Below are 17,761 nucleotides of genomic sequence, written 5' to 3' on the forward strand. Positions count from 1 at the left end.
GCGGGATGCAAGGTTGAAAGAAAGAGCACATCGGGCACATGTCAATTGTTGGGAAGATCACTTGTCTCATGGTCATCAAAGAAGCAAAATAGTGTTGCATTATCAACCGTCGAAGCCAAATACATATCCACCAGTAGTTGTTGTGCACAAATACTTTGGATGAAAGCCACTTTGAGTGACTTTGGAATCAAATTCAAGAAAGTGCCATTGCTATGTGACAATGAGAGTGTAATCAAGCTAACCAACAATCCGGTTCAACATGCAAGAACAAAGCATATAGATGTCCGCCACCATTTCATAAGAGATCACCAACAAAAATGGGACATTTGCATTGAGAGTGTTGGCACCGAAGATCAACTTGCCGATATATTCACCAAGCCATTGGATGAGAAAAGGTTTTGCAAGTTAAGGAATGAGTTGAACATATTGGATTTCTCAAATATGTGTTGATGCACCCCCACTTATATGACATGCCTCTCCTTCGAGCTATTCAAGGTAAAAGATGATTGACATGACATACATCCTTGCTAAGGACATGTTTAGTGCATCTAGTCAAATTTTCAATCTTATTAGGACCTTTTCAAGTGGTTCTATTTTATTAGGCTCATTCATGAAAATCAAATGAATTTGATGTTTATATGGTATCACTATTGCTTCTATACTTGACTTGATCTAGTGATAGCATATGACATGTTTGTGGGCTTGTAAACCTAGTGTTTAATCTAGAAAATGAACTCTAAGTGTATAACTCAATATGGTACAAGATAACCCTCATTTGGAGGTGTGAAGAAGCTTGTCCTTGGATCAAACTGAGTTAAATATCTTTGGTAAATGATCTAGATTAGACCAAATTTAGGAAAATGATCCTCACCCCATTGATTGACATTGATAATCTCGACCCTACAAGTGGTACTATCTCTAGTTTTAAACCTTTATGGTCATTGATGACAAAGGGGGAGAGAAACAAAGATATAAGTAATAGGGGGAGAGTTTGACATAGGGGGAGAGATATGACAAAGGAAAGGGATAAATTAAAATTGTGAGCACACAAGTAGGGGGAGCAAGCTCATGAACTTGTATGGTGCATTTGAATGTGCATTTCATATGTTTGCTTGCATGGTATATGTTTTAAACTTCAATATCCATGCTTGTGTGGTGTATGCTAGTTGTAGGTTTGAATGATATAATGAAAAACTAGCATGCATAGGATATCTAATTATATCATTTCCAAGTATTTCCAAGTGGTATCTTTTCAAAGCATGTGTACAAGTAGTATCAAGCTAACCATGGTGCTAAGGATGGTATAATAGCGCACTCCGATTGGTATCACGCTTCAAAGATCCATCTTTTATACCTTAGCATCATTTGGTAGACAATGACTCCTATATTTCCTATCTAAGCATATGTGCAAGCTATAATCCAAACTCTTAGCACATATGTAGGGGGAGCAATTGATACCATTTGGGGTTCATGAAACTTGTCCATATTCTTTTACACATGGTAAATATGCTTGGGCAAGCAACATGGATTCAATTGAATTTTATTTCATATCTTTGTATAAGGGTTGTCATCAATTACCAAAAAAGGGGAGATTGAAAGCTCTAGTTTGGTTTTGGTGAATTGATGAAACCCTAAGTGCTAACCTAGTTTATCAAGTGATCATGAGATATGTAGCACATTCCAAGTTATTAAGCAAATGGAGATCATAGCATGATGATGATGCCATGGCGATGATCAAGTGCTTGGACTTGGAAAGAAGAAAGAGAAAAATAAAAAGCTAAAGGCAAAGGTATAAACTATAGGAGCTATTTTGTTTTGGTGATCAAGACACTTAGAGAGTGTTACCACATTTAGGTTTGATAGCCGTACTATTAAGAGGGGTAAAACTTGTATCGAAATGTGGTTATCAAAGTGCCACTAGATGCTCTAACTCTTGCATATGCATTTAGGATCTAGTGGAATACTAACACTCTTGAAAATGTTTGTGAAAATATGCTAACGCATGTGCACAAGGTGATACACTTGGTTGTTGGCACATTTGAACAAGGGTGAAGAAGTTAGAAGTGTAAAGGAGTTAGACTCGCTGGTCACAAGGTGACTGGACGCTGGTTCCAGGGTAATCGGCGTGTCCGGTCAGTTGTACCAGCAGAGATGCTGGCATCGGTCAAACGACCAGACGCTGGGTCATGAATGATCTACATGGTGGTATAACCTCCTTGATCACTCTACTTACTTTACCGTAAACTAGTTATCAAGCTCTTTAGTGTAACTAGTTGTGAGAGCTTGCTTGCTTGCTTGGTGTGACTCTTTAGATAGTCTTTGAGAGCACACTAACATAAGGCAGGCCCCGATGATAATGGACCTATAGGACGAGGTCCGCTCCATGGCTACGACCCACGCCCCTCACTTTAGACGGGGGCGGAGTCGTCCCGATCGGCTCCTGCCCAGCCTACGGGTCACTACGACCTCTGGCTCAGGACTCCCTGACCAGAGCAGCTGGCGGAGCGTCCTCTGACCGCAAGCTACACGTTGCCCAGGTGCCAGTCTACTCCTTAGACCGCCCAGACTCCTCGACCGCACCCATGGCAGGCAGGACCTACTCCGACTGTGAACCAGGCGTTGGCACCAGTCCCATCAGCGCACAAACACCAGTCCACTCCTCGGACCACCCGGCTCGCTCAGCCGTGTCCAGCACAGGCGACGACGGAACCGGTGACGCCACCGAGGGGCGCAGTGACCGCGTCCGCTTTGCTACCCATTCGCCGACGACGTCCGCACTTATTGTGCGCTTCCTCGACGTAGGAACCTCCACACGCCGCGTGGCCTCCTTCTCCTCACCAGCGGACGTCACCATGGGGTCGCGACGCTCCGCCGAGGTCACAGCGACCCCCTGACTCTCCTCCCCATCGGAGAAGACCATGTCATCCAAATCCGTAGGATCATCCGACGCGAGTTCTAACTCGACGTCGCTCCTACGTTCCCCGGCCCTCACGCGTCGGGCAACCTCCTTCTTCTTCTCTTCCTTCCACTGAACCTCCCTGGTTCTCTTCTTCTTCTAGGCATCTGCCGCCTCCTTCTAGGCGGCCTGCCGGGCCCTACCCTCTGGTCCCTTAGGAAGGTGCAGCCGGGACTTGTACCTTTCAAGCCCCTACAGAACAGATGGCCCGGGATCAAGAAACAACAAAAGCAGAGGAAGAAACACGGACAAAATAAGGGATCATACCAGGTTGGACACGACCGAGGCATTGAACGGTATGGGTTTCCCCACAACCGTATCCTTGGACCTCAACTGCAGCACCTTGCCAAGGCGACTCTAGACCTTGTCGTCTGGCAGGTCCTCCAGCAACACACGGTCCAGGTCTGACCAGCCACCGTACATCCACATCGGTTGTGTCCTCTCCGCCAACAGCGCAACCCGGCGGTGGAAGAGGGTGTGGAACACCCGCACCCCATCAAGGCTATGCCTTATGAGCTTCCAGAGCTCCTCCTTGATTACCTCCACCTTGTGCCTCTCCATGCGGGCGCAACCCCGCGACCAACTTTTCTGCTTCACCGACCGCCCATCGGTGAACGCTGGAAACGGCGCCTCCACCGGATTCTGGATGTAAAACCACTCCCCATGCCACCCTCGATTGGAATCACATGGGGTGTACGTGGGATACGAGCCTCCCACACTCGGCTTCCTCTGTAGGGCAAACCCCCCCACCGGTGCGGTCTCGTCCAAATTCCCCGCCGTCATAGCTATCCCGGAGAAGAAAAGCTAGAAGAGATCTGCGTGCGGCTCCATCCCGAGGAAAGCCTCCTAAACGGTGACAAAATCAGCAATGTGCAGCACCCCTGTCGGATTGAGGTGCTGCAGCTCTAGACCCTACTCGTTGAGGAGCCCACGCAGGAACCAGTGCGTGGGGTATCCTAATCCGCGCTCATGAAAGGTAAGGAAAGAAACTACCTCGTCGGGACGAGGTTGTGGGAACTCCTCCCTCCCAGAGACCCTCCAGTGCTCCACCTCCTGCGGTGGCAGAAACCCCTTCATGACGAAAGCCTCCAGCACCGACGTTCTCACAGTGGACGACCTCCAGTCCGACATTTCTGTGAGTTCCTCTCTCCTCCCTCACTCTCTTCCCTTTCTTTCCTAGAAACCTCCACGGCTTTCAGGAACGCTCACGGCAAAAAGGAAGAGAGAAGGCAGTGGTAGATGAAGAATAGGCAAAAGAATAGAACAAAAACCCTCTCCCTTCTCCTACTTAAGGAAAAGGGAACAACAGTTAGGGAAGGACGTGCCGATCGGGGAAGCCAGAACGACGGAGCGAGAACCTCTCTCTTTTCCATTTAATGCAGATAAGACGTGCCCTGACCGATGAGACATGCTCTGCCTGATGGAATGGCCCCTGATCAAAAGGGACGTGGTCTGGCGATGGCCCACCACTACCGCACGACCAACCACTACCACACGACGAGCACAGGAACCAAAGCGCCACTGCACGCGGGCGGCTCCCCGCTTCCCCAGGCCAGACCTAGAAGAACCCAAAGCGAAATCTTCCACTAGAAGAAACCATCTGACCCCCTGAGTCGATCAAATCACTCAAGATAGACATTGAATGACACGTAAGGAAGTGAAGGGGCATCCCATGTAGGCCATGCCGACACCGTCACAAACGACAAGCACGGGTCCCGGTCGGACATTTCCGACTGAAGCTCTCCGAACCCCGTCACTCAGGTCATCAAGGTTCCGATCGAACATTTTCGACTGAAGCTTTCCAAAACCCCATCACTCAGGCCATCAAGGTGAGCATGTGTTCATTAATACATAAATTATTCACACAAGGACTCACCCACGATTGACAAGCACAGGTCCCGGTCGGACTTTTCTGACTGAAGCTCTCCGAACCTTGTCACTTAAGCCATCAAGGTGAGCAGTACCAAACCCTTCTATTTCCTTATAAGTCATTTCATACATCCATATGCGCATCTCATTCCATACGCCCGCACCTCCCGGATGATTCGGGCCCTGAACCGCCTGGGGGCTCGGGAACTAAGCATCGCACGCGCAGCGAAATGCATCAAAACGCTCCGTGTTGCGTCATGAAGCGGCGGTTGCCTCATTCGACATGAGTAACCAACAGAGCCAGGGGTGAAAACCATAGATGAGCACCGTGCGGCCCTAGCCCAGTCCAGCAGACCGGGTCATCTCAACCTTCTCGTTCGATCCTGAACTTCTCGCCAGGCCCACAGAATCTCCATCGAGGGGAGGCCATTAGGCCACCCGGGTCGGTCTTCGAAACGACCTAGGCATCTGCTGGGCTGCAGGTAAAGGAGTAGTGGAATGTCACAAGAGGGCTACACCGACCCTGTCACGAACGATGGACCCGGATTCTGCTCGATCACACCCGTTAGAGAACTCACCGAGCTAGTCTTTGAGCCCGAGCGATCGGGACAAGCGACGAAACTTAGCCCCTCCGGTTTGTGAGGAACCAGATGGGGTAACGCACACAACTCACATCGACCCCCATGAAGGCCCAATAGGGCTCGGGGGCTTAACACAAATGCTAAGGAAGTGACCTCAAACTCGCTAGATCCACGACTATGACTCGCCCGGTCCCACGGCGAGCACCGACGCTAGGATCCGCGAGCACCGCCTCGTCCAATCTTTAACTAACTAACTATGCTTCGTCTGCACTCCAAAAAATCCAAGGACCATGACCCCGAACTCACATTGACAGGATCTATGACATCCAGCTATGGCTTGGGACCATGACTCCGAACTCGTGTAACGGCTTCACTTCCGACTGCGCTCCAAAATACCCTGGGACCACGACCCCGAACTCGCATCAACACGATCTACAACATCCAGCTATGGCTTGGGACCGTGACTTCGAACTCGCGTAACGGCTTCACTTCCGACTGCGCTCCAAAAATCCAGGGACCGCGACTCCAAACTCACGTAAAAACTAACTCACTCACCCGATCCCACAGCGCGCATCAACGCTAGGATCAGTGAGCTCTCTCATGACCGAACTAACTCCCTCACCCGATCCCATGGCGCGCATCAATGCTAGGATCAGTGAGCTCTCTCATGACCAAACTAACTTCCTCGCCCGATCCATGGCGCGCATCGACGTCGGGATTAGTAAGTTCTGTTTCAATCCAATCTTCGTGCCTAAAAATGCCTCGGCTGCACAACGATGCCTTGGTTGACAAAATTTTGTCTCAGACTAAAAACACACACACATGCCTGCTAAAACAACACCCCCTAGATGGTTCTACCCGAACCGCCCGGGGGCTCGGGGGCTACACCCGTGGGTGCGCTCACGCGCACCCATCGACAAGACAAAAATCCCCCGGACGATTCTACCCGAATCGCCCGGGGGCTCCTGTCGGGTTCATAAACCCGAGGTCCCTCGAGGACCGGCTTCTGTGCCAAGGCTCAGCCCAAGAGTCTAAAAACAACAGGGCAAAGGGGTGGTCCAGCAACTGACCAGAAGGCCAGGCCCAAGAAGAGCAACGCCCGCTCGTCGGCTACTTCGGCCCACCTATCCGACTAGAGCGCTCGATTTGGGCTCTAGCTGTCTCCGGACGGCTTCTCCGATCAGAAGGCCTGCCCCGAGCCTTACTTCTGACCCGACCCCGCGTCTCTCCGACCAGGGTATGTAAGGACCCTACTCACCGCTCTTCTCCGACCGGCGCAACCAAAGCCGACTAGGGCCATCCGACCAGGGACACCCGCTCGGTAGGAACCAAAAGACGTGCGGAGAAAGGCATGGCAAGGCTCACAAGTCAAAACCACTGTCCAGGGACCATACCCTACACGGAACAGTACTCTGTAGCCACCTGACACAAAATAGTATTGTAGGCGCCGACATTTATCCCTATAGTATTGTAGACACCGCTGGACTCCCGTATGGCAAAAAGCCCCTCACATGCCTCTGGGCATCAATAGTGTTGTAGGCGCCGGGATTCACCATACCCAGTAAATGTGGTAAGACTCCTCACATGCCTCTAGGCATCCAGCAGCATTTTGTACATACTGACGTCCAGTGTCCCTGAAGAAGGCAGCACAACCTTCTACATGCATCTGACATTCTACAATAACATCAACAGTATTGTAGGCGCCTACCACTATCTTGTACCCATCGGTGTGGGCAACAAGGCTCGGCAGCATACGTACCCTCACCCTCTCACTTGTAAAGCCATCCCCTTCATCTATAAAAGGGGGTGCGCTTCCTCCAACAAAAAGACCGATCGATTCCAGTAGGCCAAAGTTCCTTAGATCGATAGCTCACAACCACAGAACCACTAGGGTTAGACCTCAAGCATCCGCTTGAACACTTAGCTCATAGCGAAGTTCCTGTCACTCTCGGCCCTTCCGACCGGAGCCGATCGGACCTCTTATACACCCCATCTTTCTCCTTCCCGTTTGTAACCCCACTGTAGACTTCGAGCACCTAGGCTCAGGAATAAAGTCACCGACCGACCCCGACTGGATGTAGGGCACGTTGCCTGAACCAGTATAAATCATGTGGCATTGAGTGCTAGGCCACCTCCGATCACAACGTACAACAAAACTACAAATATTCACTAGTTGATCATTTTCTGCACCGACAATGAGTTTTTCAAGTCACTTAAAAAGCAAGGACCATATTTGTTAGCTTTCTCTACTCATTGCTAATATCTAACTCCTAAAAGTTAGAACATAGTTATGCATAAGAAATCTTAAACTGTTTCCAAATTATTTAGGCCACTTTTACACTTTTCCCTCACTTGTATGGTTGTATAGGGAACTAAATTATTTCTTCTTATTCTTCCCCACGTACTATGACCTTAAATTGGTCTATTGGATATGCGCACGTATCTTCGAGCATATTTGGATCCATCTTCTCAAGTGTGAAAAGATTGAAAGTTACATAAGGATTAGTTATATAGACATTTTTCAGTCTTACCAGAAATCAAGATTATGGTGTGTTTTGGAAACTCTTGGATATGTTGTTGTTATTAGCTGTCCGTGACATGGGAAAGGTATCGAGTTTCATTTCTTGATTGTTCGATTGAGTTATTTTGATAGAGGAGCAGGGTAGAAAGCAATTTTTTAAAAGTGGTTATAGCGACGATCAAATTGGAAGCAATGGGAAGTGGTTGGGAGCGGAGTTTTAGCTCCAATGTATATATGGGCATGTAGCCTGAGCCCGTCAGCCTTGCATGAGGCTCTTTTTTTTGGCTCGGCCCAAGCACGGCCTGGCTTGGTGGCTAGCAGGCCCGGGTTGGCATGACCCAGAGGAGCAGGCCGTGCTTGGGCCACGCCCCAGGCACGTGGGCCAGCACAGCATGACCTACTCCCCCCAGTGGCTCCCCGCCTCCCCCAGCAGGCCTCAATGCCTCATTTGGCCCATCCTAGCTCCACGCCGCATCCCCCGCTCCATATATAAGCCGGCGCCATAGCTCCCCACTTCCACCCCCAAAACCTAAATCACAAATCCCCTCCTCTCCATCGTGACGCCTCTCTCTCGTAGTCTCGCCATCGCCTCTCGGCTCTTGCTCGCACTCCGACTCTAACCGTCCCCGTTGTTCATCGACCATCATCCACAACTCCAGTGACCTTGCCATCGCTCCTACACCTCACCCTGACTTCCCCAATCCCCTCTTCCTGTCACCTCCCTTCTCCCTATCTCTCCTCTGTCCTCTCGGTGGCCATGTGAGTTCGTGTCCCTGTCCATCCCTCCGCCGCCGCTCGCCCTCTATGCTAATCCGTGTGTCGTTGCCTCTAGGCGGCCCTTGTCCTCTTCGATGCCGGGCTCCAGTTGCACAGGTAACCAAAACCCAAACCCTCGGCCTCTGTCTCTGATATGTTCATCCTTCCCCTATTTCTATAGGTCGGCCGCTGATGCCTCGTTGTCTAGCTGTGGCATAGATCGGGCAAGTCAGTCGTGCGCACCGTTGAGGAATGGTGTCGGAGATCTATCGTCCATGGGAGAGGGCGCCATGGCAGATGACGATGTCGTCTATCCTATCACCGGCAACGAGGACCTAACCATGGCAGGGCTTCTCCTAGAGGACGAGGACGACATCCATGATGAAGTTGTGGTGTTGTTTGTTGTCGATCTCCTCGGTAGCGACTCTGCTCCGATCGATCTAGATGTCGGTGGTGCAGGGGTGGCGGCGTCGACGACGATAGGGATGCCAGTGGCCTCCAACACCAACAGCACTGATGATACTCCAACCTCCTCTGTCTGTAAGCATAAATTTGGTGTCTAGATTGATTTTGAAGAGATCTATGAGGTGGTGAATTGTAACAAGATTTGAACACAAGCTATCTATAGAATGTGTAAGGCCACATTGAGTGTTAGATCTGTTGCTGGTACTAGTCATTTGATTAGGCACCAAAAAGCTTGTAGGAAAAAGACTGATCATGCTGCTAGGGTTCAGTCTAGGCTTGCTTTTAATCCTGATGTTCTTTGCATAACTAGGACTATAATCCTGTTGTTGCTCAATCTGAGTTGTGTCGATTGATTGCTAGGCTTGACCTTCCATTAGGTATAGGTCAGACAGAGGCCTAGGAGAACTATATTGTTAAGGCTCATAACCCTAGGTTTGTTAAGTATTCTAGAAGGACCACCACTAGAGATCTTGGTAAGCTATTTACTGAACGCCGTGATACACTTAAGAATTCTATGTTGTCTGCTGCTTCATATGTTGCTTTGACTTCAGACATTTGGTCTGAAAATGTTAAGGAGGACTACATTTGTGTTGCTGCTCACTATGTGAATGTTGATTGGGAGTTGCAGAAAAAGGTTATTGGTCTTAAATTGATTGAAGTGAAACATTCTGATGAAAACATTGTTGAAAGAGTTGCTGCTATGGTTGAAGAGTTTGCTCTTATTGATAAAAAAATTTCTATCACTTTCGATAATGCTTCTTCTAATGGTAAGGCTATGGAAACTTTGACACCCATGATTGTTGGTTATTTAGGTGCTGATCCTTCACCTGAGCCTTTAGATGCTAATAAACGTAAGTATAGTCTTGTGCATCAACGTTGTGCTTGTCATATAATTAATCTGATTGTTAAATCTGGAATAAAGAGGTTGAAACCTTACATAGAAGATTTTAGAACTATAATTAATTTCTTGAATTCCTCTAATAAAAGAATTGCTATGTTCAAGAACTACTATATTGCTAAGGGTGTTAGACCTAGAAAGTTTGGCTTGGATATAGATGTTAGATGGAATGCTACTTATCTTATGCTGAAACACTTGGTTCCATATAGTGAAGTATTTTTGTGTTCATTAATTCAAATTATGGAACTGCACTGTTGTCTTCAAATCACTGGTATATTGCTGAGAAGATATTGGAGTTCCTGGAACTCTTTGATGACTATACTGTTGTTTTATCTGGTGTTTATTATCCCACCAGTCCACTTGTTCTGCACCATGCTTTTGAGATTGCATCTCATTTGCATGCATGTGAAAGAGATCATAATCTTAGAAATATTATGTACCCTATGAAGCTTAAATTTCTTAAATACTGGCAGGACATACCTCTGTTATACTCATATGCACTCATTCTTGATCCTATAGCTAAGATAAGAGGTTTTCATAGGGTTCTCTAATTACTTGCTGAAGCCACTGGTACTCAATACAATTCATACTATGCTGATGTAAAAACTGAATTATATAAATTATTTAACAAATATGAGAGCAAGTTTGGTGCAGCTAGATCTCAAAGGGTTACACAGCCATCAAACCATACAGGCAAGAGAAAATATGCTTAGGGAAGAATCTTTGGAGGAACAGGTGTTGTTGGTCCTTCCCCTGCCACCACTTCATCTTCTTCTACCTTTGCTGCTTCTGAACTCTCAGTCTATTTAGACAGTGATAACGTCACTTCTTATGAGGATGATTTTGACATACTTCTTTGGTGGCGTAACCACAAACTAACCTATCAAATCCTATCTATAATGGCCAAAGATATCATGTCAGTTCTTGTGTCTACTTGTTCTTTAGAATCTTGTTTCAGCTTGTCAGACAGGATTATTGAAGAACGGCGCCGGCGCTTGTTACCTGAAACTGTTGAGATATTAACCTCCTTGAAGGACTGGGAGTTAGGAGAAAAGAGGAAACAACATGCAGCTACCGACAACAAAGAGCTTGAAGAAGCATTCAAGAATTCGTATTTCGATGAAGTTGAAGGTGGTGGTGCTGCTGGTGGTGACTGAGAGTGAGACTAAGGTTGAGAGTGGACTTCTGCTTTGGTGTGAGTTGAGAGTGGACTTGTCAGTTGTCACTTACTTATGTATCATTTGCATTTGAACAATGGTCTGTAATAACTTAATACAATTTATGAGCTGGTTGTACTATTTTTTTTAGGGTTTCTCACAATGATGAGTTTTACCTAGAAATGTTTTCAATGAGGCAGCATTACACAAACAACTAATTTTGTTATCTAAGTCTTCTGTTATATAAGTCATTCTGTGATATGTTCTTCTGTGAAACTGTGTTGATACTAGATAAGTTATTCTGTGAATGTTGATTGAAATTTGAAACTATGATTGAACTGTTCAAGTATTCGAGGACATGGGTTTTCTAAGATGTTTCATGTGAACCGGACCGTGGGCTGGCACGGCCCACCAATTTTGTCGTGCCTAACGGGCTGGCATGGTACGAAAAAGGCCTATAGTGCTGTGTCTAGGCCGAAGACCAGACCCGTGTGCCTGATAGGGATGGCCCGTAGGGCACGACGTGTCTTGTCGGCCCGACACTCATCGGACTGTGCTGGCCTGTTGCCGTGCCGGGCCGGGCCGGCACCTTGCCCATCTATACTCCAATGTAAATGGAGAAGGGATGTACCAGAGCCGGTACGAAGAAGCCGGAAGCGGGAACTCTGCCAAACTGGCGCTACAGAAGGCTTCTGCTCCGACGCGGCGCCACGGACCGCGGCAATGGAGTCCGACACCGAGCGAGACGTCCTCAACCTCTCCCCCGCCCCTAACCCTAGCGGCCACCACCAGCAATCGCTTCGGCTAGTCAAGTCCACGGCGTTCAAGCGGGAGGAGCGCCGCAAGCGCAAGGACCGCAAGCGGCAGGAGCGCCTCGCTGACGAGCTCGCGCGGTGGCAACCTCTCGGCACCCCGCCGCCCCTCCCGGCCGCCACCGGATCCATGCCCCCCTCCAGAGCGCAGCCCGATACGCCTTGGCCGTGTGACCCGCCGCTGCCTCCGGACCCGGCGGAAACCGACTCCTGGAGCTGGGGCCCGCCCGCCATACCCTCGCCGCCGCCGCCACAGCCCACAGTCGAAGTGGCGGCCGCGGTCCCCTTGCACCCTCAGGCCGTCGCCGTAAGGTCCTGCCGCGCGTTCTTCGCATCGCAGTTCGAAGATGACGAGGAGGAGAACGGGGGCAATGCGGCTCGATTCTTCAGCGAGCTGCTGGGCAGTGATACGGCGCTGAGGGGTTTCTACGAGGCGGAGCGGGACAGGGGGCAGTTCCTGTGCCTGGTGTGCGAGGGGAGCGGCGCCAGGGTGGGCAAGAGGTTTGCTGGATGCGCCGCGCTCGTGCAGCACGCCGGGTCGATCGCCCGGACCAAGAGGAGGCTGGCGCACCGCGCGTTCGCCGACGCCGTCGGCCTGCTGCTCGGATGGGGCGCAGGCCGGATCGCTCCTCCGCCGGTAAGCATCATGTTCCCTCGTGGTCCCGCCCCGCGCCCTTGGATATGTGCTCGTGTGCCACCAGTCTGCCCTATTGCTGAATGATTCGGTGTTTAATTTTCTGAAATGCAGGCAGACTCTGACAGCGATGGCGCTTCTGATCAAGTTGATCACGTAGAAATGGAGCTGTCTTGACTCCTGATGACTGCAGTCTACTGCAACAAGCTTTGTTGTTTTCTGTTAACTACGCGTTGTTAGAGTGGAGACTGATCGGGATGGAAACAGTGTGTAGCATGGTTCAATCATCTTGACCTCAATAATCATCACGTTGGCATGAGGATCTGCAGTGCTGGCGCCATCTTATCAGCCGCAGAAATCATCAGCCGAATAGCCGAATAGGGCGAATATATACAAAGAATTTGTGACGCGCTTTCAAATGCCAACATCTGATTAAATAAACCTCAGTATTCAGATCACTCTCTTGTCACAAGAGATGAACATGTTTGTCAAATAGAATGATGGAGAGGGTGGGAAACGATCACGGTCACTGTTTCCCTTTTCTCAGGAATGAGAAGATATGTACATGTTGATGGCCATCACAGGGGGAATCAGAGGTCCTATAAAATACAGATACCTATTTCACGTGCCAGCTTTGGAGCCAAAACTGGTGAGGCAGATTGCAAATGCTTGGAATGCGGACAGAGGCTGCCGATAGTCCATCGTGAAAACATCATCCTCGATCTTTCCACACTGAAGTATCACAGTTTCATCATCCTGAATGCCCCATGGCTGCCCGGTGCCTGCTGGAGCAATAAGCTGGAAGTTCTTCACAGAGGCAACCATAACCCGACCATGAAAATCCAAACACCAGCACTGCAGATCCTCATGCCAACGTGGTGCTTTATTGTACAGAACCAATGAACTAGGGGTGCAGAGTTGCTTTGCCTCGTGCGGATCTATTGCAGTGTCCTCATTTACAGGGCACTGGATACTGCAGTGTATTCTTCTCGGTCCTCTTGATTTGAGAAGATTGTATTCATAGGTCTCTTCTCCGGTTTCAACATTGCCAGTGGAAACGGGCGGGTTTATCTGCTTCCTTGCAAGCCAGGGTCTGTATCTGCTGATTGGCACCTTAGCACCTTCATATTGTAGCTGCAGATCATAAATAGTGAACTTTGTTCTCGTGAAGTCAGACCTACAAGCACAGGTTGCTCTATCAATGAAGAATTTGGACAGTTTGATATGAAATCAAATTTTCCTATGCCGTAAGAGATATTTACATGTACTTTCTTTTAGTGTACACTGGACCTATCTTCACCCATGACTGATATTATGTTTGGGGTCATTTAGACAAAATGGAGTTGCATGCATCAAAAGGACCATGCTAAAAGTACATATGGCGGTTGGCGGATAAATTTGTAACTGAGGCAATTAGTAGCACTTACCTATGAAATGCATGGCGTGTCATATTTTTTCACACATAAAGGAACACTAGTGGAAATGCACGTGGGACATACACGTGTTTGATAAACAAATTCCCTTAGTGATGGTTGAATATTGGAAAAAAATATTTAGAAGATAGTTCCTATATAATATAAAAGACATTTTTATTAATAGTATATAAAGCCACATTTCAATCCATATCATAATTATAGAAGAAAAATGCCACATTGATATGATAGAATTAACCCAATAGTACATCTGGGCATGGTTTTTCAATGCTATGAAAATGAAATTAGATGGCTAGAACTATGAGAATATAGATATAAAGTTGAAAACTGTTTCTTGAAAATTGAAATATTTCACCAATGTTGCAGCAGTCAGAAGCCATTGAAATATTAGATTTAGGCCTCACTTTAGCTTTCCGACATGGCTTCCATGAGAGAGATCCTTGCGAATAAAGATAATATATTCCATACGGTATGCACACCTGTTCTTATGAGCTGCCAACAGAAACTTCCCTTGACCTGTTAATGCTGCTAAACGAAAATGTCAGCAAAAACATAGTACTACAGAGGTAGAGCCTAGAGGTGTCAATTTTTTTTAAAAAAAAAATGTATAGACACCTTACTATTGTGTGTATACAAATTTAGTTACTAGTGATATCAATAGATGAAATGGCTAAGAACCTAAACATGTAGGTTGAATTCACTGTGCAACAGTGCATCGTGTTGAATTTTATTTGTAACAACTAAGCTTTTGTCAGTCCTCATTGGCTCATTGCATCCTTACCAAAAGATAAAAATAGTTATAATCTTCTTAATTTGAAAAGAGGATGTACAGAACCCTTTGAAATTTATATCAACATGGAGGACCATGATCTAAGTGACTACTCCTTTTCTTATCTATGTAACAGTCTACCAGATCCTAAGTGAATACCGTTCCAATGCGACATGAAACCAACTAACCTTGTGTTAAGCTGAGATAAAGGTGAAAAGTCGAGTTTTTCTTGTTCCTCTTGATGAAACACTGTATCGGCGCTTCCTTAGGTCCAGGCTGTACAAAATCAGACGCATCCACCAAGTAACATAGAACATAATAATTCAAATATTAGTACATTCTCTTCAAAAAAAAAATAGTACATTCTTCTAGGTGCTGTGGTAAACCAGCAAGAAGCCAAGAACTACCTAAACTGAATTTTATAACCAGCAGTTGCATCCTTCTACCCTAGTTGACTAATGTATTGCAAGTAATACTTCAGAAATAGTATAAGTTTATTAAACAAGAAACCATCTAGTTTTTTTGTCCATACAAATAAAAAGTGCTCCCTATCCCAAATTTAGGTCGTTTGAGGATTCTATCTGGTCATACTTTTTAAATTTGGACCATCAATATGAAAAGTTACATATATTCAAACACATGCTTCACATTACCAAATTCATCATCGAAAATGTTTTCATAATATAACTTTTCGCTATTTAACTGTACTGTATATTCTAACAGAAGTTGCGAGTCAAAGCTGTCATAATGGTGACATCTGGAATCAGAATATCAGTGTGGGTGCAATCAGCTCTATAAAAGGTATGAACACCTTAATCATGTGGCGATGTGTCAAAGAAATTGAGAGGTAGAGGAATCGCATCCATTAGAAGATATTTGGGCACTACGAGCATGCCCCTGACTACCGAGAGCAATGCCTCACTTTTTTTGTTTAAGGCAAAATAATTAAAGCAACAGATGCGGCACCAGAATCGCATGCTCCACACTCCACTCCACCAGCCTTTTCCATTTCTTTTAGCGCGTGTTTAGTTTCAGGAAGTTGGAATTTGGAGCTACAGTAGCACTTTCGTTTTTATTTGGCAATTAGTGTTCAATCATGGACTAATTAGGTTCAAAACGTTCGTCTCGTAATTTCTCACCAAACTGTGCAATTAGTTTTTTTTTATCCATATTTAATACTCCATGCACGGGCCGCAAATATTCGATGTGATAGGTACTGTAGCACTTTTTAAAAATTTAGGGTGGAACTAAACAGGGGCTTAAAAGCGAAACAATCGTTGACTGACGACGCAGCTCCAATCAAGACAATGAAGATGGTATACGGTCAGGATTCGGTGGGGCCTCACCTGCTTGAGCGAGGAGAGGAAGGTGATTCCCCCGCACCGGAGCGGCGGCCGCACCAGGGCGACGGCCGCCTCGCGCCACCGGCGGCACACGGAGGCGAACACCACCACGTCGCGCCGCTGTGGCCACCTCTCGGCGCCGGCGTCTACGCGCCGAAGGATGTCGTCGAGCAGCTCGGGCACCAGCGCCGACCACGTCCCCACGTCGCCCTCCTCCCCTTCATCATCCTGCTCCGCGGAGACCTCCGGCGAGACCCTCGCGTTGCCACCAGAGAGCGGACGCGCGGGCTCCGAGCAGGAGGCGCGGCGCCGGGGGTGCATCATGCTTCAATGAGAAAATTGCATATCCAGGACTCTACTCGTCGCGCTTCCTAGTTTTGAACTACAATCGTTACTTCGTATAAATAACCCTTAAAACGTTGGACTCTTATTTTCATGATTTCACAGTTTTAGAACTCTAATAGTTGATTTCATAAAAATAATCCTTAAAACGTTGGACTCTTGATTCCCATGGTATTATGTGTATTTTTTTTAATCTTTATACATGTATTTGCCGAGACCGCTTGATGGCTGACACCGCTCCTTCTGTTCCTGTGGTACGTACGCCGAGACTGCTGCCTGGGCAGGCTTCCTGGCCACCGCCGCCCTTGCAGACAGGCAGGCTGGCCGCCGTCGTCCTTGCTGCCTGGGCTGCCTGGAAGCCTCCGCCGCCTGGATTTTTTGCTAAAATTTCTGGACATAGCAGTGGCCGGCGGTGCAGCTTCGCCATCCATGGAGCCCTCAGGCACGGCCACGTCGTCGACGGCCGCTGCCAGCCCTTGAGCGATCGGCGCGGGCAGGCCTCGGACGTCCGTCAGGGCCAGGTCGTCTCGGGCGCGCGTGGCTAGCCCTGCCTGGCCTTCGGCGGCCACGGCCAGGGGAAGCGAAGGGCCAGCCATGGCATCGGGAGGCTGGTCCTCCACGACCGTGGCGTCGGGAGCCTGACCCTCTATGGTCGCGGCGTCGGTAGGCTGTCCCTTGGCGACGGGAGGCTGGGCCTCCATGGCTGCTACCGCGGCGTTGGGGTCACGGTTGGGAGAAACGTCGCGGCGTCGGGTGACGGCGATACGAACAGAGGAAGGGTTAGGGCTTCTCAACGTCGGCCGGCTCGGACTTCCCTTTTCAGGTACGCACGGTGTCAAATACATATGTATGTGTAAGAAAAGAAAGAAAATACATATAATGTCATGAAAATCAAGAGTCCAATCTTTAGAGGATTCTTTTTACGTAGTCGACGATTGAAGTTCTAAAACTACGAAGCACGATGATTAGATCGTCAAATATGCAATTTTCTCAGGTTCAAGAGTCGCCAGCGGGGATGGGAAAGAATGGAAAGCGGTAAAGGTGGAGTACACGAAACACGAATCAGGAGTGGGGATAGCGGAAACAAATGGACTGATGAGATGAAAGATTCTGTGGCGCCGCTAATATACCTTTTTTTTCGTTAATTAAATGTAGCGCACGTCGCTCGTCACGGCGCAGTAACGCCGGCCGCACTCGCTCCGCACAATGCCTGTGGCGTCCGCAT

At 48.0% G+C, this 17,761-nt stretch overlaps 2 protein-coding genes across 2 annotated transcripts; one reads left to right on the top strand and one right to left on the bottom strand.

The window, feature by feature from the left end:
- The first annotated feature begins 11,911 nt into the window (after positions 1 to 11,911).
- LOC136453281 (uncharacterized) lies at positions 11,912 to 13,054 on the top strand. The gene is made up of 2 exons (XM_066453854.1): positions 11,912 to 12,652; positions 12,764 to 13,054. Exons 1-2 carry the CDS (start codon positions 11,927 to 11,929, stop codon positions 12,824 to 12,826), a joined length of 789 nt encoding a protein of 262 aa, XP_066309951.1. The 5' UTR covers positions 11,912 to 11,926; the 3' UTR covers positions 12,827 to 13,054.
- A 93-nt stretch (positions 13,055 to 13,147) lies between these two features.
- On the bottom strand, positions 13,148 to 17,334 carry LOC136455227 (tubby-like F-box protein 9). The gene is made up of 4 exons (XM_066455349.1): positions 16,198 to 17,334; positions 15,040 to 15,127; positions 14,487 to 14,610; positions 13,148 to 13,826 (listed from the first exon to the last, which is right to left on the bottom strand). Exons 1-4 carry the CDS (start codon positions 16,516 to 16,518, stop codon positions 13,271 to 13,273), a joined length of 1,089 nt encoding a protein of 362 aa, XP_066311446.1. The 5' UTR covers positions 16,519 to 17,334; the 3' UTR covers positions 13,148 to 13,270.
- Between the last annotated feature and the right edge of the window lie 427 nt (positions 17,335 to 17,761).

The sequence above is a fragment of the Miscanthus floridulus genome, chromosome 5 (genome assembly GCF_019320115.1).
Source record: "Miscanthus floridulus cultivar M001 chromosome 5, ASM1932011v1, whole genome shotgun sequence".
Classification (NCBI taxonomy): Eukaryota; Viridiplantae; Streptophyta; class Magnoliopsida; order Poales; family Poaceae; genus Miscanthus; species Miscanthus floridulus.